This window comes from Myxocyprinus asiaticus, chromosome 6 (genome assembly GCF_019703515.2).
Source record: "Myxocyprinus asiaticus isolate MX2 ecotype Aquarium Trade chromosome 6, UBuf_Myxa_2, whole genome shotgun sequence".
NCBI classification, from domain to species: Eukaryota; Metazoa; Chordata; class Actinopteri; order Cypriniformes; family Catostomidae; genus Myxocyprinus; species Myxocyprinus asiaticus.
In genome coordinates this window covers 9,752,105-9,778,778 of record NC_059349.1, presented here as the reverse complement: position 1 = coordinate 9,778,778, position 26,674 = coordinate 9,752,105, and the positions used below count along the sequence as shown (strand labels likewise).

At 37.3% G+C, this 26,674-nt stretch overlaps 1 protein-coding gene across 2 annotated transcripts in view; it reads left to right on the top strand.

The window, feature by feature from the left end:
* LOC127441935 (DIS3-like exonuclease 2) overlaps positions 1 to 18,402 on the top strand; it is a 34,907-nt gene extending 16,505 nt beyond the window's left edge. Inside the window, exons 10-22 of one of the 2 annotated variants that reach the window (XR_007897414.1) lie at positions 1,449 to 1,528; positions 1,644 to 1,756; positions 5,567 to 5,674; positions 5,807 to 6,040; positions 8,375 to 8,454; positions 8,685 to 8,868; positions 11,301 to 11,387; positions 11,503 to 11,650; positions 11,887 to 12,017; positions 12,106 to 12,210; positions 15,167 to 15,271; positions 15,773 to 18,092; positions 18,262 to 18,402. Coding sequence is in view for 1 of the 2 variants with exons in the window: in XM_051699522.1 (XP_051555482.1) it covers positions 1,449 to 1,528; positions 1,644 to 1,756; positions 5,567 to 5,674; positions 5,807 to 6,040; positions 8,375 to 8,454; positions 8,685 to 8,868; positions 11,301 to 11,387; positions 11,503 to 11,650; positions 11,887 to 12,017; positions 12,106 to 12,210; positions 15,167 to 15,271; positions 15,773 to 15,877 (1,480 nt within the window). In the remaining variant the exon portion in view is untranslated. Of the gene's footprint in view, positions 1 to 1,448; positions 1,529 to 1,643; positions 1,757 to 5,566; positions 5,675 to 5,806; positions 6,041 to 8,374; positions 8,455 to 8,684; positions 8,869 to 11,300; positions 11,388 to 11,502; positions 11,651 to 11,886; positions 12,018 to 12,105; positions 12,211 to 15,166; positions 15,272 to 15,772 lie in introns of both variants that reach the window. The other variant, XM_051699522.1, reaches the window with a different exon arrangement.
* Positions 18,403 to 26,674: the final 8,272 nt, after the last annotated feature.

Below are 26,674 nucleotides of genomic sequence, written 5' to 3'. Positions count from 1 at the left end.
CTTAATGTTCAGCAGTTTGTCCCTGGTAAAACTGACTGGTAAAATATTACTAAACACAGGACAAACAAACAAAAACAACAAAAGAATAGGAGCGCACCACACCGAGGTGGCCATCCGCGGTGCCATCATGATGTATTATCACGCCCTTTAAAACTGAACAAAAAATTAGGATGAGAAATTGCTCATTTTAATTTACAGACCTAAAGTTTGATTAAATCCGAAACCTATTAATGTATCAAATCTACAGTATAATCATTCCATGGAGACAACTGAAAAACAATTATGAATTTCACTTTTACCTGCAATATTTTTCCTGGTACCAGTCCATGTTTTCATTATTGCCATTAACGACTCGATCAAATGTTAAAGTTTAAAAGATTGTGTTTTTCTGGGTCGGATGTGTCACTCAGATCCAGTTTAAACTGAAAAGCGTAAATTTGCGCATATGCAAGTTTCCGCGCCAACACACGTTTATCACTTGTAGAGGCATGTTTGATGACTTGTTTAAAATAAATAACGGTAATTAGAACTGAAAACAAATGTTAAGCCATTATTTGAAGTTGTTCAATGACATGTGCTAACAGAGAAATATTTGACTGATTACAAATGTTAAAGAAGGTCTGACCCGATTATCTAACAGTCATTGTAAACCATTACAAAATAAACAGCAAGATTTTATATACTGAAACACAACAATACAGTTACATAATTTCAGGTGTGTACGTTACTAAGCATTTGATAATTTAATAAATGTTGGCCTATGGTCTATATTTCACCCAGAGGGGCACCTCAGCCCATGTGGCCAAAGGGGCAGTTGCTCAGGCCACTGTAGTCACCCCCTTGTGTATGTGCCAGGAAACACGTATTCTACAGAGACATTTCAAGTCGGAGCGGGATTTGAGTGAAATTTTTTTACTGGTGAGCGTGAGCAGTACTTGAGCGGAGTGTCTGCTTGGGCCGTGAGTGATTGAGTCGAGTGCACACGCATGGAATGGGTTATTGAGCAGAGTGTCTCACCGCTTAGCTCGCATGCTCTGGTGAGCAAGAAGGTCTACAAACCTGACCCAGTTACACCAGTTCTGTCTGGAGGAATGGGCCAAAATTCCAGCAACTTATTGTGAGAAGCTTGTGGAAGGCTCCCTAAAACGTTTAAAAGTTTTAAAGTTAAACAATTTAAAGGCAATGAAATACTAACAAAGTGGATGTAAACTTCTGACCCACTGGGAATGTGATGATAGAAATAAAAGCTGAAATAAATCATTCTCTCCACTATTATTCTGACATTTCACATTCTTAAAATAAAGTAGTGATCCTAACTGACCTAAGACAGGGAATGTTTTCTATGATTAAATGTCAGGAATTGTGAAAAACTGAGTTTAAATGTATTTGGCTAAGGTGTATGTAAACTTCTGACTTCAACTATATGTATTTATTTATTTATTTTAAAGAAAAGAATGCATCTTTACGATCGACCCATCTACAGCCAGAGATCTGGATGATGCTCTGTCTTGCAAACAACTCTCGGATGGTATGTTTCCTGCTGTTTTTTATTTTAAATTTTTATTCATTCAATTCACAGAGTTAAAAGTTAAGTGTCTTCCCATTTTTTTTTTTTTTTTTTTTTTTTTTTTTTCTCAACGTAGGTAATTTCGAGGTTGGTGTTCATATAGCTGATGTGAGTTATTTTGTGGAGGAAGCAAATGCCTTGGATCAGATTGCCAGCCGAAGAGCCACAAGTGTCTATCTGGTCCAAAAGGTACAAAGCCTGCTCATTTTAACCTGACAAATTGTCAAACCAAACCAATTCACATTAGTTTCTTAGTTAAAGTATCTTAAATTGCTCATCCTCCAGTGCTAAAGCAATGCTAATTTTAGACTGAATTAAACATTGCTGTAGGCACCAGTGTTTGAATGTTTGACAGAGTGACATTTTTTTGGACACGCAGCTTAAATTGCTACATATTTGGAAGATGATCGATCTGTAATATGAACTGGGAAAGTTAAACGAGGTGTGATCAGTACTAAGTTTTAATGAAAACATATTTCAGCATTCTCTTACCAAACAGTTTCTTGTACCTTATGCTGTGATCATTTTAAGTAGGTATTTAGTGGATGGTTGAATCTCACTATCAGTCAACATGTCCAGGTCACATTTCACCTTAAATTAAAAGTTAAATAATAATTAGCATAAAGAAACTGAAGTCTATTATTTCAGGTGTTTTTAAAGATTTTCTGTTTCAGTGAAACCTGAAATAAAAAGCTTATAATTTGACAAAAAAAGAGGGTCAAATGTTTGGTATCATTTTAAAGAAAACTTTTCAAATTGTTTGATATAGATTAAGATAAATTCTGAGACTCTGCTGGAAAATCACAAAAAGTCTTGAGCCAAAAATGAACTTTTTTTACTTATTTTTCTGATTTTACATTATATATCTCTGTGTGTAAATAACGTGGCCCTGAAAAAACTGCTTTTGTTTTGTTCCCAATCATGTTACCTGTTCCTGAGTAAAATTTTGTGTTGATACGACAAAGCAGCCAAAAGTTATAGCATTACAAAAAATATATATCCTAATGTCCAAAAATGACTCCAAACAAATGAAACATAAGAACTAATTACACATGCAAATATTATTCTCTCTCTGCAAATCATGCAGACATGAGTAACAAGATCTCATTCCATTCCATTCCATTCTGTGTCATTTGAGCCATCATTGAGTCTGTGTCATGTACTTAGCCCCATCTCCTGGTGGTCATATCTAATTATAGTGAACGATCCTCTCTGCCCATATTTGGATGACTTCATCCTCTGGTTTCAGCTATCTGAATCTTAATATGATTAGTTTAGTGTTCCATGATGCTGGACAACATACTACATAATTTCCGATTAAGTCATCTGATCCAGGAAAGCTAACGTGTTTTTAGCCAGATTATGGATTATGGACATCTATGGATTATCTAATGATCTTTGCATCCGATTACGTTGTGTGTGGGCTCGTTTTAAAGATAATCACCTCCTCCAAGTAATGATATGTGATATTTTATGTTCTGTTTATTTTTCGTGAAGATATAAGTGAAACGCAGCATATAAGCAACACCTGTTTACATGTAACATGCATGTCAAAGACATATACTTAGCTATTACTAACTATATATTTGTCTGTGAGTAAAACATACAGGCTGGTTGTACTGTACTCTCTGAGAGCTTTCCAACGACATATGACACATGGCTATTTGATGAGTTTGATGTTTTTACTGATTACAATAATATGTGCAGGGCAAAATAATATAAATGATCAAAACAGAACACTTTTTGTCTGCAAATTTCATAGTCACAATGCCTACATGAATTGTAAAGTACAGCTTCTAAGTTTTAAAACGATACCTATTTTGTGTTCAAGACTATAGTTATTAATATTTTGATTAAAAAAAAAATTCTCGAGGGCCCATCCAAGCCTAAAGCATTAATCTTTTTTTGCCTTGTTAGATTATTTTAATATTTTGTTGCATTACTGCAAAATGTCCAGATGTTTTTTATTTTTATTTTTGTGATTTATTTTTATTTATTTTTTTGGCTTCTGATTTTTATTTTTATTTTTGTGTGCTTCTCATTACTTTTACTGTATTACAGCTTAAAAAAAAAATCACTGTAATACAATACTTTTTAAACTTCAAATCAGAATAAAGCCAGTACAATAAATAATACCATGATTAATAAATATTTTATATAATGTCACAATTCAAAATATCTTTAAGAGTCCTAAAATAGGCTTTGTTGTCTTAAAAATAATCATTTCTTTTGATTTTGGGTTAAAATTTCACCAAAATGTACAGTACAAATGTTGTGAGATTCACCCAGATACACAATCCAAACACTTACAGTGGACTTGACAATCTGACATTGATCTGTTACACATTGTTCTCAGTGTTCGATTGAGGTTTTGTCTCTGCCTGTTCAACATAATTTGGGTTCATTCTACATACTCTTGTGAGATGTAAACAAATTCCATCATGTGTTTTGCAACCTCATTGATCTGTTATTGCTGTATCATCTTTGGGAGCACATTAATCTTTCTCCCGTTCTCTGTATGACAGCTACGCTTTGATTTATTACAAAGTTTGTAGACCATTTTGAGCTTGCTGTATTTACAAAATAAAGGGATTCCTGAATGAGATCATGGAATGAGACAGCAATAACTCTTTCAGATGAGTTAATATTAGAAAGTTACAAAGGTGAGTGTCACAACGATAACAAAGCTTAGGGCTAATTTTCTGTCTATTGTTCTTGTATGTGCAATAGTATTGATTTCAATTATTCAAGTGATTTAAATATTACTGTATTACAGTATTTTGGGGTGAAATGAGATTTACGACTCTGCATACACTTGGTAGAATACTGCATTTAGTTTTAAATGTCAGTATAATGTAGAAGAATATATCACAAGGAACACAGTACTTTACATTTAAAAAGGTTTCACAGAGCAAGAATTTTTCAGAAAAGGAACTAGTTTTACAAATTGACAATGTACAGCTGCCAAATCTGTCATCAGTCATTATTTTAGTAGTTAATTAACTTCTTTTCATGGCCTCTGTTTAAACTTGCACTGTAAATTAGCTAAATGTTTCCAAGGTTTCTAATCAAATATAAGGGTTATGCTAACAAGCATATAGTTTATGTAACCATCATATTTCAAAATGATCTATGGGTGAATCTCACGAAACCTGTCCAGAACATGTCTGGGTCGTATTTCACCCTAAAATCAAAAGAAAGACATAGAAAAGTAATTATTAAAAAAAAAAAATATATGTATTTTTTTGTGGATCATTAATATATTGCATTGTGACATACATTATTTTCTTGATAATTAAACACATTTTCCCCAAAACTTTCGTTACCGTACTGCCAAAAAAATTAATAAATAAATATAATTTTCTTATTAATTTTGAGGTGAAAAATGACCTGAAAGTTTCCCCTACATCCCCCTCTATACACAATCAGCCTCTTCCACACCTATTATAAATGCTATTTTAAAAATATTATTATCCAGAAAAGGGGCAGAATTAATGGTAGTATAAGAAAGAACATTAGTATTTGTTAGACTGCCTTTAATTTATACGGATTTAATGGAGAAAAAAAAAAAAAAATGAAATCGTGTGATATTGCAGAAATAAGAATTTAATGAGAATTACCACTGAGAATAATGGAAAACATTATTAAAATATCCTAAAGCTTCTTTTTTATATTTATTTTTTTCCTTTTTTTCATTAATTACAGCAATATTTTAATTAGAAAAGGGGCGCAATGCTTTAAAAAAAAAAAAAAAAAAAGTAAAAGCTAAAATTCCATCTGACATTTTTTGTTGGAACCATCCAATAGATTTCACTAACTATAATAATCAAGCACATCAGGTTTTCATGCTGCATTATTTGACAGATCTCTTCTAAAGGGCAGTTTTAAGAGTTATGTGATTTTTGTATTGTTTGATAGAATAGCTGTGTATGTACAGTATATGTGGATGTTTATTTTTTTCATGGGTTTGAATTTTGACGCGTATATGTTCTGATGCAGGTGATCCCCATGTTACCTCGTCTCCTGTGTGAGGAGCTGTGCAGCTTGAATCCTCTGACAGATCGACTGACATTCTCAGTCATTTGGAAGCTTTCACCAGAGGGGAAGGTAATGTGTGTGTGTGTGTGTGCGAGATGGATATTTGACTCTTATTTAGAGCAAACCTCTAAAAGAGCTCTCAGAATAATAACCCCTTTTGCCCACTGTTTTCTATAATGTTGCTTTCTGTACATCCTGTAGATCCTGAGCGAGTGGTTTGGCCGCTCTGTCATCTGTTCCTGCATTAAGCTGAGTTATGATCACGCTCAGAGCATGATTGAAGCTCCTGAAAAGAGCTTCCATGCTGAAGAGCTGCCGCCCTGCTCCCCACACCATTCCATCCCTGAGATACAGGAGGCTGTCCTCAACTTGCACAATATCGCCAAACAACTGCGGGCCCAGCGCTTCGAGGGTGGAGCTCTGAGGCTTGACCAGGTGTGTCATTTTAGTGAAATACTAATATCCTCTCTATGACTTCTCAGTCTCATCCATGTGGTCACACTTTAACATTCTGCAGTTGACTATTTATACATTTACACTGTTGTTCCAACATCATTATTTTCATGACAATTGCCCATAATCCTCATTACCATAATAATGAAAATTATTATGTTGATTTTAATTAAATTAAGCATAAATGCAATTCAGTACAATAAATTAAAATCAAGTCATTTTTTTTGTACAACGCTTTTCACAATACACATGGTTTCTAAGCAGCTATACAGAAAATCATGCTGTAATGTCTTAAAAGGCATTGAAAAACGTCATTGAAATTGGTTGTCTTTAGGCCTACAGCAAGCCAAAGCCAACTGTGGCAAGGAACAAAAAACTACTAAAGATGTTAGATATTGGAGGAAAAAAAAATCTACTGTGACGTGTTAATTCAGAAGCTGTAAAATTATACACATTCAGTTTATAAAAACAAATTATGCTTTAAAACATTTACGTAATTAATCTTTCCCACTTACATAAATTCTATAAGAATAATTTTCCTACAAATAGAGCAGTTTAAGCTTCCACCTAAATTTTCTCGGTCTGGGACAGTAGGGGGCAGTCGGCGCAACTTCAGTTGTACAGGCAACATGCAGCTGTACAGGCAACAAAACAACAACTGTTTAAAATGCAGAGATTTCGAGTTGCATTTTTTAAAAGTTTCTAACTATCGTACATTTAACTTACACAGTATCCTAAAAATGCAGTGTGAGATCTGTGAAACTTGACAACCTCAGTTAGATGGTCTAAAAGCATCTGTCTGACAAATGTGTACAGATGGAATGCAAGAAACCGTCCTGTGAGTCAATAGACTGATAATCTCTGTTGCGAAATGAATTGCTGTGGACTGTAAGCTAGTGATTGACTAACTGTATGTTTATGAAAATAAACCAATCAATATATACAGTATTGCCTTCTTAAGCCACTTTTTGTATTGTGTTGTCAATGCTTTAGTCATCTGATGCTACAATAATGCAATGTCTTGGAATTATCTGAATTAGTATTCATTATATTCATTTGTATTTATTAATATTTTGATTATATTTAATTATCATTATTTGGGGGCCTATTTTGGCAAATATTGATGATATTTGATTAATGGCATTTAATTTGATTAATCATGTATCATGTAATTCATTGCCTTGATACTTTACAAGTTAAAATCTATCAGTTTTTCGCAAGTGACTTGTTTTAATAATGAGAATGCAAAAAAAAAACAAAAAAAATCTTTTTTTTTTTTTCTTCACATTACAGTAAGATACTGGGAATTAAGGAAGGAAGGGCTAATTAAAAAAATTTACTTTATGGGTAATTTAATTTTAATTACAGGTCTGCTTTTGTCAAAATCCGGCAGAATCAAATCTATGTTAATGCATCATATGCACATGCTTATGTTCAGCTTAAAAAGAGACAAACGTAATTTTTTTCAGGCAACAGGAAGTGGTGTTATTCTGAAATTTTACTGTATTATTTTGGTCTTTGGTTTAAAAAAAAAAAAAAAAAAAGTATCGGAATGAAAGAACGTTATTAACTGTTTATAGCATTTAGAAATAATATTTTCACTCTGGAACAATTGAAAGGGACTGTTCACATTTTTTCAAAAAAAGAAATGGAAAAAAGAAGTAATTTTTAGGTTTCATTCCTTGAACTGTTTCTAGTCCCGGCTTAAATGTGATTAGTTGTCATATAATGTAAAAATGAAATTAAATAAAGTCCTAAACATTTCTATATGCAAAATTATCATTACTATTATTATTTATTTATTTATTTATTTGCTGCAAAACATGACCTGGACATGTTCTTAACAGGCCTTGTGAGAGTCACACAGAGAATGTAGATTGTAGTGTTCTTAGGGTATACTTTGTTTTTCTGCATGCCATTACGTCTCGCGCATGGTTGGGCGTTCTACCCTTTTGACTGCAAGCCTGAATGGATGCGTTCCACACATGCACATTACGACTGCTTTGCAATAATCATTAGTACGGTCAACTCCAGGTGCATGCGCAGACCACACGCACCAATGCGTACAAGTACGCAAGACTAGGAAAACTGACTGCTGATTATGAAATTTGCGTCAGATGCACTGTGCGCGATATGGTGCGGCACATTGAAAAACATAGTATACTTCATCATGGCCTGTGGTTTGTCATTAAAAGTTGCTACATTATCTGTGATGAATAATAGATTCATGTTCTCAGATGTTTGATGATCAGTTTGAAATGACTGTGGTTATGGTAATGTTCATTTAATTGATTTGTTGTCATGTCTTGATTGCAGCTGAAGTTGTCTTTCACCCTGGATAAAGAGTCCAGCATGCCTCAGGGCTGTTATGTCTATCAGTATCGGGACAGCAACAAGTAAGCCAAAAGTCACTGTAGGTTTTGTCATAAAATACTCACTGCTTAGAGATCTCCTACTGTGCTGTAAGAGGGCACACATGCTTTCTCATCTACAGCCAGCTTTGTTCGCTCTGTCCTCTTTCTTTTAGTGCGCTCTCACTTCCTGTAACAGTATTGCATAACATGTGGCACTGAACACCTCCATATTGAGCTTTCAAGATGTGAATCACATGCCCTGTTTCACACAGACTAGTTGAGGAGTTCATGTTGCTGGCGAACATGGCGGTGGCTCATCAGATCTACCGCTCGTACCCAGAGCTGGCACTGCTGAGGAGACACCCGCCACCTCAGAGCAAGATGGTGGATGACCTGCAGGAGTTCTGTGATCAGATGGGCCTTGACATCGACTTTTCTTCATCTGGAGCGCTGCATGTGGGTGTCTAACTCTACTTCAACCAAAAACAATTAACTCATTTTCTCATTTCTTTTCTTTTTTTTTTTTTTTTTCCCTCCCAATTTGGAATGCCCAATTCCCACTACTTCGTATGTCCTCGTGGTGGCATGGTTACTCACCTCAATCTGGGTGTTGGAGGACAAGTCTCAGTTGCCTCTGCTTCTGAGACCGTCAATCCGCGCATCTTATCACGTGGCTCGTTGTGCATGACACCGCGGAGACTCGCAGCATACGGAGGTTCATGCTATTCTCTGTGATCCACGCACAATTACCACGCACCCCATTGAGAGCGAGAACCATTAATCGCGACCACGAGGAGGTTACCCCATGTGACTCTACCCTCCCTAGCAACCAGGCCAATTTGGTTGCTTAGGAGACCTGGCTGGATTCACTCGAACTCGTGAATCCATGGGTGGTAGTCAGCGTCAATACTCTCTGAGATACCCAGGCCCCTCTCACCCTCATGTTGTTCCAAAGCGGTGTATGACTTTCTTTCTTCCGTAGAACACAAAAGAAGAACTGTGAAGAATTGTACTGGTTATTTTTTTTTTTATTACAAAAAATGGGGACTGAGGCCTTCAAGCTTCAAAATAGGACACTAAAGTACCATGAAAGTATCATAAAAGTAGTCCATATAAGTTTATGTGCATTATATATTTATGTCTTCAGAAACCATATCGTAGCTTTGTTTGAGGAACAGACTAGTGGAAGACCGATTAATCGGTGCAGATAGTTGCATTTCAGAACGATCGGTTATTGGCAAAAATATGTGCTGGTAGTTGCCAGTAATTTATGTATTTCCCTGTGTTCCTCCTCTGGAGGATTCTTCAGTTAAAATGGCTTCAGTGCATATTTTGTTATTTTGAATAGACAGTCAAGTGTTCTAAATTGACGTGAGGGCATGCAAAAAAAGTGACTATATGGAAACGTGCCCATCAGCACATGCATTGTGTCTACAACTTTATATTTTGTGAATAATAATAATAAACCTTATTCCTCATTTAACCTCATCTGGTGAAATATATGTACACAAAACTCTTCATCTGGCGATTAAAAGCTTAATTTGGTAAATACTTTAATATAGATTACTGAAATGGATCAAAGTCTCTTTCATTTCTAAATAAGAGCCTCTTGTGTCCCGTGTCATCCACAAATTAAAAAAAAATAAAATTCTATTCATTATATCGAGTTGCAAGATAAACGGCATTAGAGATTTTATTAATTTTGTAATCTTGTAGTCTGTATGTTAGTCCCCGTCGTAGTAATATAGTAATCTGTTATAGTAATCATAGTAATCTGTTATCAGCCTTTTCCACAACCCCAGTTATCGATATTGCAAAATACACTATTGGTCGACCTGTAGAACAGACCAAAATTTCGAAAGTTGTTATTCATGGATTCGAACTGTACAGAGAACCGTTAACTGCTGCAACTAGATCATTCAGTTAGTGAGCTGAAGTCGAAAACCAGATTCATTGAAAATATCTGGTTCAAAAGAACAATTTGTTTACAAATCTGACATCATTATTTCTCTCGTGAACTCTCATTGAACGCTCATGAATGTGCCAAGGAGAGCTGAGGTGAGTGTCAAGATTTTCAGTGAGTAATGACGTAGAGTCACCTAAGAGTCCTCTGGACTACTTTAATTATAATTTGTGATATTTTTATTGTGCTTTTGCATCGTTTTTGAAGCTTGAAAGCTCTAGTCCCCATTCTTTGTAATTGTATGGAAAAAAATGACCTCTATATTCTTCAAAATATATCTTCAGTTTTCATTTTCGAGTTATTTGCTGTGTTTGTAAGTATATGCTTTTTATGATATTTTTTTCCTTTATTTCCATTGTCAATAATCATCAAAAACAGGTTCAACTGTGAATTTAACAGCTATCTAAAGCCAATAGAAAATGTAGGGTGTGGTCTATTTTATCTTATTTATCTAGGTCTGTTAGTCCGACAGATTACAAATTTAGTCGGACTAAAGCATTCACATTTGTCATTAAAAAAACAAATTATTGTAAAGTGCGTGTGAACGCACTGAATGTCAACAATGTCTTATAGTCTCTTATAGTTTTGATGCTGACCGCCACCCTCAGGCCAATTTGGTTGATTAGGAGACCTGGCTGGAGTCACTCAGCACACCCTGGATTTGAACTCGTGACTCCAGCCAGGTCTCCTAAGCAACCAAATTGGCCCGGTTGCTAGGGTGGGTAGAATCATGTTGGGTTAACCTCCTCGTGGTCGCTATAATGTGGTTCTCGCTCTTGGTGGGGCACGTGGGGAGTTGTGTGTGGATGCCGCAGAGAATAGCGTGAAGCCTCCACATGTGCCGCCTCCACGGTAACACATTCCAAATTGGGGAGAAAAAAAAAAACATAGTCATGAAACGTTTTTTTTTTTTTTTTTTTAACAGAGGACTTTGCATCAAAACCTTGGTAATGACGAGTATACAGCAGCCAGGAAGGAAGTTCTCACTAATATGTGCTCCAGGCCAATGCAGGTGAAAATATTCTCCTATTTACTCTCTGTGCAGTCCTCTTTCTCCTATGTGTCCAGAGCATATGATGACATATTGTTAGAACTGAAGCAATAGTTGATTGTTTTGTTGAGTTTAGATGGCAGTGTATTTCTGTACTGGAGCGCTGAAGGACGAGAAGCTCTTCCATCACTATGCTCTGAACGTACCTCTCTACACACACTTCACCTCCCCTATACGACGCTACGCTGATGTCATAGTGCACCGTCTTCTGGCCGCCTCCCTCAGTGAGTTAATCAAGTGCTGAGTGATCACAGTGGTAGGGGGAGCTACCACTTTATTAAGTGGAAATGGTTACTGGCCAATGCCCAACACTGTCAAAAAGACCAAATATCGACCAACTCTTCAGCCTAGAGAACACATTGGTCTCTCACTAGTTGTTACTTCTGTATTTCCTTGGTAACAGTGCATAGTAATAGTTTTATCTGAAGCCTCAAGTGTGCATTTGTGTGTGTTGTTTCAGATTGTGGGCCGCGTTTGGGTCTCTCAGGGGAGGACGTTCACAAACAGGCGTCACACTGCAATGACAGGAAGACTGCTTCAAAGAGAGTTCAAGAGTTGAGCTCTGAGCTTTTCTTTGGTATCTTTGTGAAGGTAACTATAGATGTTGAAGAGGTCAAACATATCGTAGTCAGTATGGGAGTCAGTATGTATTGATGAGTGAGTGTGCTGCTGTTTGTAGGAGTGTGGTCCTCTGGACTCTGAGGCTATGGTCATGGGAGTTCTGGATCAGTCCTTTGATGTGTTGGTGCTTCGCTATGGAGTGCAGAAACGAATCTACTGTAATGTACGTACCTCTTTTTTCTACGTATTTGTGTTGTTTGCATTTACGTTCTTCGGTATGCAACATCTGTTTAATGAAAGCACTGCATGCATGAAATTTGTCCTCATTTCATCACAATAGTTATGAAAATTGTGAATGGTTTCATTCTTAAAGGAATATTCCAAGATACAGTTAAAGTCAGAAGTTTAAATACACTTAGGTTGAAATACACTATGACATCATTAAAACTAATTTTTTAACCACTCCACAGATTTCATATTAGTAAACTATAGTTTTGACAAGTCGTTTAGGACATCTGCTTTGTGCATGACATGAGTAATTTTTCCAACGATTGTTTACAGACAGATTGTTTCACTTTTAATTGACTATATCACAGTTCCAGTTGGTCAGAAGTTTACATACGCTAAGTTAACTCTGCCTTTAAGCAACTTGGAAAATTCCTGAAAATGATGTCAAGCCTTTAGGCAATTAGTCAATTAGCTTCTGATAGGCTATTTGGCGTCAATTTAAGGTGTAGCTGTGGACAGGGTTGGGGAGTAATGGAATACATGTAACGGGAATACGTATTTAAAATGCAAAATATAAGTAACTGTGTTGCATTATAGTTACAATTTAAATCATTGGTAATTAGAATTCAGTTACATTCAAAAAGTATTTTGATTACTGAAGAGATTACTTGGCATTTTATTGTCATTTGTTTCATTAAATATTTAGTCCTTTCAGATGGAAAACATTTATACACAGATGATGCAATCCAAAGTGCATTTGAACAGTGGTGAAACACTTTCTTATGATGTGTTACATTCAAATGAGCAGACAGAGAAGTAAGTTTGGAGCAGAAGAAATGGAAATAAACCTTGTGTAAATTATCAGCTTTACGCTAAGCTAAAATGTTATTTCTAGCCATTTTACATGCACATGTTTCCAGGCACTGTAACGCTTTTACCCAGAGATAAATGGTAAGTAACCCTCCCAAACCTGCCTGTGGATGTATTTTAAGGCCTACCTTCAAATTCAGTGCCTCTTTACTTGAAATCAGCCAAGACCTCAATTATTTTTTTTTTTGGACCACAAGTCTGGTTCATCCTTAGGAGCAATTTCCAAATGCCTGTACAAACAATAATACGCAAGTTTAAACACCGTGGGACCACGCAGCCATCATTCCGCTCAGGAAGGGGACGCATTCTGTCTCCTAGAGATGAACATAATTTGATGCGAAAAGTGCAAATCAGTCCCAGAGCAACAGCATAGGACTTTATGATGCTGGAGGTAATAGGTAGACAAGTATCAATATCCACAGTAAAAAGAGTCCTATATCGACATAACCTGAAAGGCTGCTCAGCAAGGAAGAGGCTACTGCTCCAAAACCACCATAAAAAAGCCAGACTACAGTTTGTAAGTGCACATGGGGACAAAGATCTTACTTTGTGGAGAAATGTCCTCTGGTCTAATGAAACAAAAATTTAACTGTTCGGCCATAATGGCCATCGTTATGTTTGAAGGAAAAAGGGTGAGGCTTGCAAGCCGAAGAACACCATCCCAACCGTGAAGCAGCAAGGGGTGGCAGCATCATGTTGTGGGGTGTTTTGCTGCAAGAGGGACTGGTGCACTTCACAAAGTAGATGGCATCACAAGGAAGGAAAATTTTGTGGATATATTAAAGCAACATCTCAAGACATCTGCCAAGAAGTTAAAGCTCGGTCGCAAATGGGTCTTCCAAATAGACAATGACCCCAAGCATACCTCCAAAGTTGTGGCAAAATGGCTTAAGGAAAACAAGGTCATGGTATTGGAGTGGCCATCACAAAGCCCTGACTGCAATCCGATAGAAAATTTGTGGGCAGAACTGAAAAAGCATGTGCGAGCAAGGAGGCCTACAAACCTTACTCGGATACACCAGTTCTGTCTGGAGGAATGGGCCAAAATTCCAGCAACTTATTGTGAGAAGATTGTGGAAGGCTCCCCAAAACGTTTAAATGTTTTAAAGTTAAACAATTTAAAGGCAATGCTGCAAAATACTAACAAAGTGTATGTACACTTCTGACTCATTGGGAATGTGATGAAAGAAATAAAAGCTGAAATAAATCATTCTCTCTAGTATTATTCTGACATTTCACATTCTTAAAATAAAGTAGTGATCCTAACTGACCTAAGAAAGGGAATGTTTTCTATGATAAAATGTCAGAAATTGTGAAAAACTGAGTTAAAATGTATTTGGCTAAGGTGTATGTAAACTTCTGACTTCAACTGTAAATCCAAGTTAAACTCTATTGGCAGCATCAGTGACATACTGTAATTTACCACAGAGAATAATTTGGAACAAAACCATGTACAGAAGTGCACTTACAATGAAAGGCTAAGGGGCAACTTTTGTATGTTAAGTGCTTAAGTGTCAACATGTTTTTACTAACTGAGGTTCGAGATGAAAGTAAGTATGCATTGCAAGTTCATGACGTAGTCTTCTGCTGTTGTAGCCCATTCGCCTCAAGGTTCGACATGTTGTGCATTCTGAGATGCTATTCTGCTCACTACAATTGTACAGAGTGGTTATCTGAGTTACTGTAGCATTTCTGTCTGCAGAACTGCCGCTCACTGGTTGTTTTTGGCACCATTCTAAGTAAACTCTAGAGACTGATGTGCATGAAAATCCCAGGAGATCAGCAGTTACAGAAATACTCAAACCAACGCTTTGCGCTTCATAGTGGATAAGTGCTCTGCTCTATCATCTCTTGCAACACACGAATTGAGTTGGTACTTCCAGTACTGCAGAAACACTGGTATCGTGATATCTTTTTTTATTTTTGTACCGACTTAACATAGTACCGGTACTTTTGTCATCACTACCCTGAATATTCCTTTAACTGAATGTAACGTGGAATAAAACAGCAGAAAGGTTGATTGCTTATGAACAATGCACAAAACAATTATCAATGCCTAATGTGCCGTTTCTCTCATGAAGGCATTGGAGGGACTAAAGACATTCCACTTCCGTAAAGTGGGGAAGAGACCAGAGATGACGCTTGTTTGGAGAACAGACGACCCGAGAAAAGACCCCATACAACAGGTGCCCAATCCACATCTTCAGAAATACTGTATGATTTAACCCAATTTCTTTTACTTTCTTAGTGGGGTTGTTCATAACAAGCAGTTACAAACAGAGCGTGTACAATTTCAAAATGTGTCAAATAGCCCTTTTTTAAATATTAAACTTTGGTAGCACATGGAAAGCAGCACTTTCGAACAAAGCCCTAACCCCAAATTGGATGCGTAATTTGTCCCACACCGTTTGTGCTACGGACGTGAATGATACCTCAAAGCATGTGGCTTTTTGAGGAGAGGTGTGCTATTATTTTTTTTAAGCAATCAGATTTACAAAGTTCACCTGCTGGATGATAATATGAGTGACGGTACACCCGAAACACCCTTAGCAATATGAGTTTAGCATTGGCAAATTGTAAAAATCTAGTCATGTCACTATCTTCTGTTTCCTTCATTAGTTTGGTCAGATTTTCTCCTATCTGAATTATTCTTGCTGTGGATAATGGTTTGTTTTCCTCTTCTGCAGGAGATCTCCATTTTCACCCTGTTGAATGTTCAGCTGAAGGCTGACGGAGCTCCTATGAAGTACAGCGCTGTGCTCAAGAGACCCTCGGACAACACACATTCATAAACACACACTCGTATGAAATAGCACAAACACTATTTTATAATTTCCGCAGGTTTCAGTATTGTTTTTTTTTTATCTTCTTAACCAAACAGCAGGGACCTGTGATTGGTCCCCTCAACAATTAGCTGCACAAGATGCATATCAATAGTGATTCAGGCTGATTTCTATTTATTATGAAAGCAACAAGATACCATGAACTGTTTTTTAGTTTAAAGTGATTTTTATTTGATTTTTAACATTTTGTTCTTAAATCTTGAAATTACATTTGAGTTGATGGCATTACATATGCAAGTTTTTGGAATATTTAGCTTTAGCCTCAGGAAGTGTTAAAAGTTTTTGTGTTCAGGGATGTTGCCAAATAATTTAAACTTCAGCTTGGGTTTTAATATCTCGATTTTAAATAAAGCTGAACTTCTCTTAAATCCAGAGATTTTTGACTAGTTTTCAAAGTGAATCTTTGTTCTTAATTTTTAATGCTAGTATTTTATTTCCACTATTTCACCGTTGTGTGCTCTGTAACATTTGGGCATTATTTCTGTTCTGCCTTAAAAATGCTAGTTTATGCAGCCTTTACATGAGAGTTGAGCACTTTAGAAATGGTGTTTTTTTTTTTTTTTTTTCTCAACTTAAGTTGCAGATATGTTAATGATTATTTTGTTTTCCCAATGGGAAGCATGGAGCCCTTAATGAAGATGCTATTTTAATAAGTGATTTTGGACAAATGGATTAGTTTGGTTGAGAGGTTTCTTGGTTTTGTCTGCACATACTGTATCTGTTTTGTGTTTTTTTTTTTTTTTTTTTTTTTTTTTTTAAATCATTTGTTGTTTACAGTAGATGGGTGCTTTTTAATTAATTTTATTGTTGTTTTTTTTTTAAACTGTTTGTAGTTAATATAAAGGCTCATCCCTAAATTCAACCACTTGCATACCATTTCACAGACACTCTTCTACTCTTACACCACTTTGATATGACAACCTGTAATTTGTGTCAGTTTTACAGTTCATTTAATGTTATTTTTTTCTGTTTAGGTTTTTTGCACATGGAATGATAATCTGATATTACCAATTAATACTCAAGAGCACATTATTAGGAACACTATGGTTCTAATAAAGTACCCAATGTGGTCTTCTGCTGTTGTAGCTCATCTGCCTCAAGATTCGATGTGTTGTGCATTTTGAGATGCTATTCTGTTCAATATAATTGTACAGAGTGGTTAGCTCAGTTACCGTAGCCTTTCTGTCAGCTTGATCCAGTATGCACTCTTCGCTCACGGGATATTTTTTTTTTTTTTTTTTGGCACCATTCTGAGTAAACTCTAGAAATACTAGCAGTTACAGAAATACTCAAACCAGCCCGTCTGGCAACAACAGTCATGCCAATTTCAAAATCACTGATCACATTTTTTTCCCCATTCTGATGGTTGATGTGAATAACTGAATCTCCTGACCCATATCTGAATGATTTTATGCATTGCACTGCTGCCACATGATTGGCTGATTAGATAATCGCATGAATAAGTAGGTGTACATGTGTTCCTAATAAAGTGCTTAGTGAGTGTAATGTTAGTGATATTACCAACAATTGGACCATGTCAATTATTGGACAATTATTGATCTAGAAAACAATGTGTTATCTACCCTATACTGTGATATGTCATGCTTAGGACCAATTACTGCAGTGAAAACACTTTCTATAACCAGCAATAACTTGTAAGTCAATAAGTCTAGAAAATGCAGCTGCCATCAGCTTCCTTTAAAGGGATAGATCATCCAAGAATTAAAATTCTGTCATCGTTTACTCTCCCAACTTGTATGACTTCCCTTCTTGTGTCTGTCACAACATTCTGCTTAAAATCTTCATTTGTGTTCCAAGAAAGAATGTCAGATGTGTTTGGAATAACATGGAGTAAATGATGACAGAATTTTTATTTTTGGGTGAAATGTCCCTTTAAACTGAAACTTTGTCAATTAAAGAATCACATACTTTTAACAAGAAAGCAGCTGTATGATGTCCAATAGATAAATCGATAGCTGTTTTTTTTTATATATAATTAAAATAACTGCTGTATAAAAAGGTGAGAAATGGCAGTGAGAAATGAAAAATTGTCCAGTGGTATAGTTGTAACAGCCCAGTAGTTTTGCTCCATGTATAAATTGTCAAATTGTCAGAGCTGCATATGATGTTTCATTAGAGGCTTGTGTTGTCAGCACTCCTGTAGGTCTTAAACTTGATGTAAGTGCACACTTATTGTTACACTGGTCTAAAAAAAAGTTGTCCAGTGGTATAGTTGTAACAGCCCAGTAGTTTTGCTCCATGTATAAATTGTCAAATTGTCAGAGCTGCATATGATGTTTCATTAGAGGCTTGTGTTGTCCGCACTCCTGTAGGTGTTAAACTTGATGTAGGTGCACATTTATTGTTACATTGGTCTAAAAGTACAGTCCTGAAAGAAATCTTTAAAGATTTGGCCACAAATAAGGTTAAAATTGACTGTATTGACTGCAAAACTATAAATCAATTACACCAAAGCATTAACATTGTCCAGTTTATTTGGTTAAAGTGTGTACTGTATTCTAAGACATTTTAACATGTAATATACACTTCTTTCCAGGTTTAGTCATTAGGAAATCATAACCATCGTCATGGTTATCAAACTAAATATTCATTTAAATTAATTAGAGATTTAACAGGAAAAATGCAGTTAAATATTGACTTTAGTTTTATTGTTATATTTACAGGAATAATCAGTATTTAAGTATTAAAATTGAGGAAAGTGCCATACAAAATAAGTGAAAGGTGACGAATAAACACCAAGTTAGAAAATTATTCAGTCATCAATGAATTTCTTGCCTGTTTAGATTTAAACTTAAAATTCATAACAGTTATTTTACTTATTATTAAATGATAAAGTAGTTCCCACTTGCAAACTCTCTCAACTGTTCAGCTAGGGTGAAAAATTGACCATGACAAAAAATCGGGACACAGTGCTCTGCCAGTGCACTCTCTCTCTCTCTCTGTCATGTGTTTAAAGGATTTTCAAGATCATTAAATTGGTCCTACTGAAATAAAATAAAGTCATCACATTAAAACATTTATATTTATTCATTTGGAAGATGCTTTTATCCCAAGTGACTTACAAAATAAGGAAGTTTACAACAAGCAGTTCATCTTAAGGAGACAGAGTGCTGCATTACAAAATTTCAATTTCATTTGAAAAGTACAAAGACAGAGATTGGATTGGATTAGAGTGCAACAAGATTTTTTTGGGGGGGGGTTTTGTGTATGGTCAAGTGCTCACGAAAAATGTGTCTAGCTGTTTTTTGAAGACAATGAGGGAGTCTGCAAAGTTGTTGACAAAGGTGCTGCTCATTTGCAGACTGCAGCCTACTGGTGGGAACGTAGCTCTGCAAGAATGATTTTAGGTAAGCTGGAGCAGACCCAGTGACTTTTCTGTATGCCAGCATCAGAGCCTTGAACTTGATAGAGAGACAAGGAGAGGTGTGACGTGCTCTCTTGGGTTAGTTGAAGACCTGACGTGCTGCTGCATTCTGGATCATTTGCAGAGGCCTAATTCTGCATGTAAGAATTCCAACTAAAAGAGCATTACAGTTATCCAGTCTAGATATGGCAAGTGACTGGACAAGGAGTTGTGTTATGACCAGAGAGGAAGGGTCTTCCTGTTGTTGTAGAGTGTAAATCTACATGATCGGGCTGTTTTTGAGATGTGTTCGGTGAAATTGAGTTGGTTGTCCATGGTTACCCATAGATTTCTGACCGTTTTGGATGGTGTTATTGTAGATGAACCCAGCTGAAAGGTGATGTTTTGCTCAACAGCAGGATTGGCTGGAAAGACAAGGAAATCGGTCTTTGCTAGGTTGAATTGAAGGAGGTGTTCCTTCAACCAGGCTGAGATGTCTGTCAAACAGACTGAGATTCGAGCAGTCACCGTGGGGTCGTTGGGCTGGAAAGACAAGTAGAGCTGCGTGTCTTTGGCGTAGCAGTGATAAAAGAACGTGTGCTTAAATGATGGGTCCCAGTGATGTTGTGTATATATAGAGAAGAGGAGTGGTCCAAGCACTGAGGCCTAGCGTACCCCAGTAAGTAGCTGATGTGACTTGGACACCACACCTCTCCAGGCTGCCTTGAAAGACCTACCTGAGATGGGACTTGAACCAGCCAAGCACAGTTCCTGTGATGCCCAGAGTAGTGAAATTGGACAGGAGGATCTGATGGTTGACTGTGTCAAAGGCTGCAGATAGGTCCAGCAGAATAAGGACAGATGATCTGGATCGAGCTTTTGTCAGACAGCAGGGCAGTCTCGGTGGAATGTCCACTTTTGAAGCCTAACTGATTGTCGTCTAGCAGCTTGTTCTGTGAGAGAAAGACAGAAATCTTATTGAAAACTACCCATTCAAGTGTTTTCGCCATGAATGGGAGGAGAGAAACTGGTCTTTAATTTTCATAAGCAGTGGAGTTACTCGAACCTGCTTAAATGCTGTGAGAAATTAAGTAGAGATGTGTTAATTATGCATTTGAGTGCAGTTAGGATAGATGGAGAGATGGTTTGGAGAAGGTGGGAAGGAATAGGGTCAAGGGGGCAGGTGGTGGGATGGTTGGAGAGGAGTTTAGAGAGCTCAGTGTCAGTTAGAGCTGCATACAGGATATGTTTGTTTGAGAGGGTGTGGTGCAAAGAATGTACTACTGATGGCTGTAAACTTATCAGTAAAAAAAGTGACGAAGACATCTGCTGGGGAACTCATGCCTCACATTGTTCGACATAAACTTTGGCAGACTCAAAAAATGATTTCGCTTCAGGGCAAAAGTCAGCCTCTCAATGGAGAAACAGCCATGTTCAGCAATGTTCAGACTATTTTCTGTATATGGCAACTTATCCACATTCAGGAAAAAAACAACCCTTTTAAACATTTCACTAGACAGACCTCCAACTGAATTATACACTGATGAGCAAAAACATTATGACCACCTGCCTAATATGCTGTTTGTCCTCCGCGTGCCACCAAAACAGGGCCGACCCACCAAGGCATGGATTCTACAAGACCCCTGAAAGTGTCATGTGGTATCTGGCTGCAAGAAATTAGCAGCAGATCCTTCAAGTCCCGTAAGCTGTGAGGTGGAGCTGCCGTGGATTGGATTTGTTGGTCCAGCACATCCCACAGATGCTCAATCGGATTGAGATCTGGGGAATTTGGAGGCAATGGCCACACCTTGAACTCTTCATCATGTTCCTCAAACCATTCCCGAACAATGTTTGCAGTGTGGCAGGGCACACTATCCTGCTGAAAGAGGCAACTGCAATCAGTTAATACCATTGCCATGAAGGGGTTTACCTGGTCTGCAACAATGTTTAGGTAGGTGGTACATGTCAATTTGACATCTACAAGAATGGCCGAACCCAGGGTTTCCCAGCAGAACATTGCCCAGAGTGTCACACTCCCTACACCGGCTTGCCATCTTCCCACAGTGCATCCTGGTGCCATCACTTCCCCAGGTAAACAGCACACACTTACATGGCCGTCCACGTGATGTAAAAGAAAATGGGACTCATCAGAACAGGCGACCTTCTTTCACTGCTCCAAGGTCCAGTTTCGACGCTCGCGTGCCCATTGTAGGCGCTTTTGATGGTGGACAGGGGTCATCATGGTCACTCTGACCGGTCTGCGGCTACACAGCCCCATACACAGCAGATGTGTTGTGACACATTCCTCCCGTAACCATCATTACAATTTTCTGTGACTTGTGCCACAGTAGACCTTCTTTCGGTTTGGACCAGATTAGATAGCCTTCGTTGCCCTCGCGCATCGATGAGCCTTGGGCGCCCAACACCTGTCGCCGGTTTGTGGTTTGTCCCTCCTCGGACCACTGTCGGTAGGTACTCACCACTGCTAACCGGGAGCACTCCACAAGCCTTGCCTTTTCAGAGATGCTCTGACCCAGTCATCTGGCCATAACAATTTGGCCATAAGGTTTTGGCTCATCAGTGTATATGGTGCACTGACACATAGTGTTTAGAAATGCAATCAAAAGATTTCCTTCCAGGTCTTCATATGTGTGCAGTCGATTGTATGCTAACTCTTCCCTTACTTGGACGGCACACCAAGATGTTTCAGTTACTTTGTATGCAATAGTAGTTCAGAAATCACCATCAGGGTCAATTTAATGTTGTTGTTGAAGATGAAATCTCCGCATCACAGTATAATGAGTGGTGAACTCCTGAAAGATGACCTGTAGGTTCTCCTCAAAACTTTAGGTTTTGCAGTAAATCTTCTGTTCTAAACTCTCTGCAGTTGTTAAAATCCAGCACATCAGTGCTAGGACATTCCTCTTCAAAATAATCAAAGTCATTAGTATGAGTTATTAACCTTATTATAACAAGCTTCCCTTCACAAATATGTGATCTGTAGAAACTGGTTGTGGCAAAATTAACAAAACCTTCATTCAATCCACATGTAAATTCAGATTTTGTGTCACTTTGGTGATAAAGGCCAATATGTCGAATCTGTTTAATTAGGGAAAATGTTTGTTTGCTGCATAGGGGGCAGTTAAAGAGTCAGCATATCTGTGAGATCAACCTTGAAATGTAGGGATGAACTCATGGAAATGGTTTGCAGTCTACAAATCAGCCACATCTTGGATTTTCCACTGAATCACCTCATGTTGGTTTCAATCTGTATACAGAAAATTACAGTTTAGAGAGAATTGTGGTGATATCACATATCCAGTTCCTTTACAGCCACAGTTTTCAAATCGGGAGGTGCGCCTCACCAGGGGATGCCAAGGCATGTCAGGGGAGGTGTGAGAAATATGATAAATTCACCAAGTAAAATCAAAAGATAAATAAAATACAATAAAACATTTTTGTGAAGATAAATAAAAATAATTGGCCATTTAAACTTGCCATTTGGCTGTGCTGAAATTTGATTCCCTAGTATCCTTATGTTTAGAGTGGGGCTTTAGGGATAGGGAGCAATGACTCCCTACTATGGTTAAGGTTAGGGGTGGGTGTAGGGATAGGCTTCAGGGATAAAGACCAATCAGGTAGCGGGGAGTCAAATTTAGGCACAACACCGTTAACGATTACAAGAAATGCAGTATAGTACATGGTTAAATTCTTATTGAATAATAATGATATTCTGATGATCGGCGATGAGACGTGATCAAATCAAATGACATAAACGGTCAACTAAGAACATCGGTTGTGACTCGTGTCTTCCATCACCACAGTGGAAAACATAGCTGAACAAGTTTATCTAGGACACAGAAAATCTGAAACGTGGAACAAAATCACAGCGTTCAACATGATATCGGGTCGACGTGTCTTCATGTGTTTGATTTACATAGAGACGGAGACTGGCACATATGATGTGATTTTATCACAAATATAGGTGAAAAAAGTTAAATAATCCCATTGTCATAAGAACAAACAGGTAGGCTATTATTTTAATAAAAATAATGCAAAATACTGTTTCATATTTTTTATAGAAATATTTATTACCAAATATTTATCTATTCGGTCTATGATGCATTGCCTGAATGAGTCTGTCAGACTGTATTTAAGGTTAATGATCATATTGGTGAATTGCTCCAACGCCTGAAATATGATGATTTTTAATAATATAACACTAGAGGACAATACCTGATAAAACTTCAAAGTGGCCAGGATGTACTGCTGTTTTTAGTGGAAGAAATATTTATTTATTTATTTATTTATTTGTTTGTTTTAACATTTAGCATAGGCTATTTTATTTTGTGGAATATTTCTTGCAGATCATTAGAGTGATGTGTGCATGTGTTACATTCATGTAACAGCTGGCTCACTGAACATTCGTTTGACTGCCCAAGGAAACTGAACGGCCTTTTTTTTCTTTTTCTGCTGGTTCCGCTAGCAGCTGGAGCTTTTTGTGTGGAGGAACACACCTTCGGGACAGTTATATGGATGAATCTACACATTTTTTGTGCTTATGCCTCATATTGGATAGAGTTTGTTTTATAGATTATTTTCTTTTGTGTAATTCTCTCTCACAAAATTTGTATAGAAGCACCGGACTTGAGAAATCTGATGGCAAAGTTGTCGCGGAGACTCTCATAGGCGTACATGGACTGTTTGAGTTTAAAGGGATGGACGCCAGTTGGCGCTGTCGTGCACGGGGTTAATGCACACGTTTTTTGTTTTGTTTGTTTGTTGCTCTAATGTTGGAATGTGGTCTTTATAATTTTGGTTTTGACACACAATTTATTTTTTCTAATATGTCAAAATGTCAATATGAGTGGATTGTCTCTCTCCACATGGAATGTGAATGGGTTGGGGCACCTCATAAAAAGAAGGAAGGTTATTTCTTTTCTTAAATGTAAGAAATATGATATAGTGTTTCTTCAAGAAATGCATCTTTCCCCACAGGAAGCTGGAAAATTTGGGAAGATATGGGGTGGACAAGAGCAGGGGAGTCATTACATTGATAAGTAAGCATCTACAATTCAAATGTCTCAAACAGATTAAAGATAAATTAGGAAGAGTCATTATTGTTTTAACAGAAATTCAGGGGCAAAGATTGATTTTGACTAATATTTATGCACCTAACGCTGATGATCAGGTCTTTTTTATAGACCTTGAAGCTATGTTGCAAGCCGCTGGCACCCCTTATGATATAATATTGGGAGGAGACTTTAATCTTTTGATGGATTCAGTCCTTGATCATAGTGAAGCAAAAGTGTGTAAGCCCCTTAGAGCAACAGTGATGCTTCACAGGATTTGTAAAAATCTTGGTCTTACAGATATTTGGAGACTTTCGAACCCATCTGGTAGGGACTATACATTTTTTTTCATCAGTCCATAAGATTTATATGTATGTATGTATGTATATATATATATATATATATATATATATATATATATATATATATATATATATATATATATATATATATATATCTGAGTCCCTCATTTCATCTGTTGATTGTTCAATTGGAAACATTTTAGTCTCAGATCACACCCTGGTGAGTATAGAGGTGTTGCCACATACGGAGAAAAATAAATCATATAGTTGGTGCTTTAATGTATCCCTTTTGCAAAATCCTGAATTCCAACAAATGTTAAAGTCTGAAATCAATGTCTATATGGAGACCAACTGGACCTCAGTATCCTCTGTGGGTGTGGCTTGGGAGGCACTTAAGGCAGTTCTTAGGGGTACTGATCATACAGTATGCCTCATCCATCAAAAAATCCAAAGCACAGGTGTGGCAGGGCGGAGGGCGGGGCTGGGTCGTGATTCCGCACACCCGGCCCCTAAATGGGCTGTTTAACCCGAGAGGGATAAAGGCCAACTGGAGATGGCAGTGCGGCAGAGAGAGAGTTATGGACAGCTGTCCGACACCTGTGTGTATTTGTCTTTTGATTCAGTTTACAATTAAAATATTATTTATATCGTTAAGCCGGTTCTCGCCACCTCCTTTCTCTTCTCTCTCTCCACCCCCTGTGCCTCATGTTCCCTACCCTCCCCCCGTTCCCCTCACTCTCGCCCAGTTCCGGCTCCACGGAGGTGGGGAGGCCCACCCTAACCCCGCCCCCGGTCCAGAGGACCCTTCCCCTTGTCTGTCTCTCCTACCCCCCCGTCTCATTGTTAATTGTGTAATTGTCGTATTGTTTTTGGGAGTAGCACACACCCCCCTAAAGCAACAGATAGTCAAGTCATTTTTATTTGTATAGCGCCTTTCACAACACACATCGTTTCAAAGCAGCTTTACAGAAAATCATGCATCATAATAGACTGAAGTGATATTTGGCTGGCACCGGCTGCTACTAATCGTCATCACTCAGAGACGCGTAGCAGTGGAGTCCAACATGAACCAGGAATGGAGCTGGATCCAGCCAGTTCTGGTGACCTCAGGATAGGAGTCCCGAGGTTGAGACAGGGAAACTAATAGAATAATATTAGCATAGATGCCATTCAATTTATTGTAGAGTTATAGATCATAATCAGTGTTTCTGGTTTCTCTGGGAGTGTCTGGGAGCAGTTATCACTGCTTTTGGAAAAGGTCATGAGGCATCAGTGTATTACTCCCTGATAATTCAGAGTCTGGGGGACAGAGCTTCAACTTCTCTCAACAGATTATGGGAGAAAGGGAGAAAGATTTAAATTTGGTATTGGAGGAGGGAGTGTGGACTAGGATTCTAAAAAATGTAAAGTCTGCATCTAGAGTTGCAAGGGTTCGACTTATGCAGTTTAAATGTTGATTCAATGTATATATGTTGTGTTTTTTTATTTTGTTTTATGTTTATGAATCAATAAAAATGTTAATTGAAAAATCATAGGCTATTTTATTTATCATTTACTTAGCTATTGTAAAGGCCTATATACAACATTTTTGTATGTATATACAAAAATTATTATTTTTTGATGTATTTTTTTTAAGTCTTACCTCAAATATTCACACCGCTCCTCCTTGTCCCTGTGCTCGTGCTTGAGAGTTTGTAACAGTTTTTGCACGAGGATGACATTTGAGTATTCATCGTTTCGCATCGAGTGCTAGCCTAGAAATACAAAAAAAGAAAGTTTTGCTAATTGAAGGTTTCTCACTTAAACCTGGTTCTTTTTCATTCACAAATTCAAAAGAATATGAATAATCACATTTGAAAAGACAGTGAAAAGACAGTAGCCAACTATAGTGAATTGTTATTTATTTGTCAATTCTGGTTGAAATTGCCTGAGAAATAATAAAGAGGAGAATATTCTGAGGGTTGACTGTTTTTTATTTATTTATTTATTTATTTTTATAGTGTTTCGG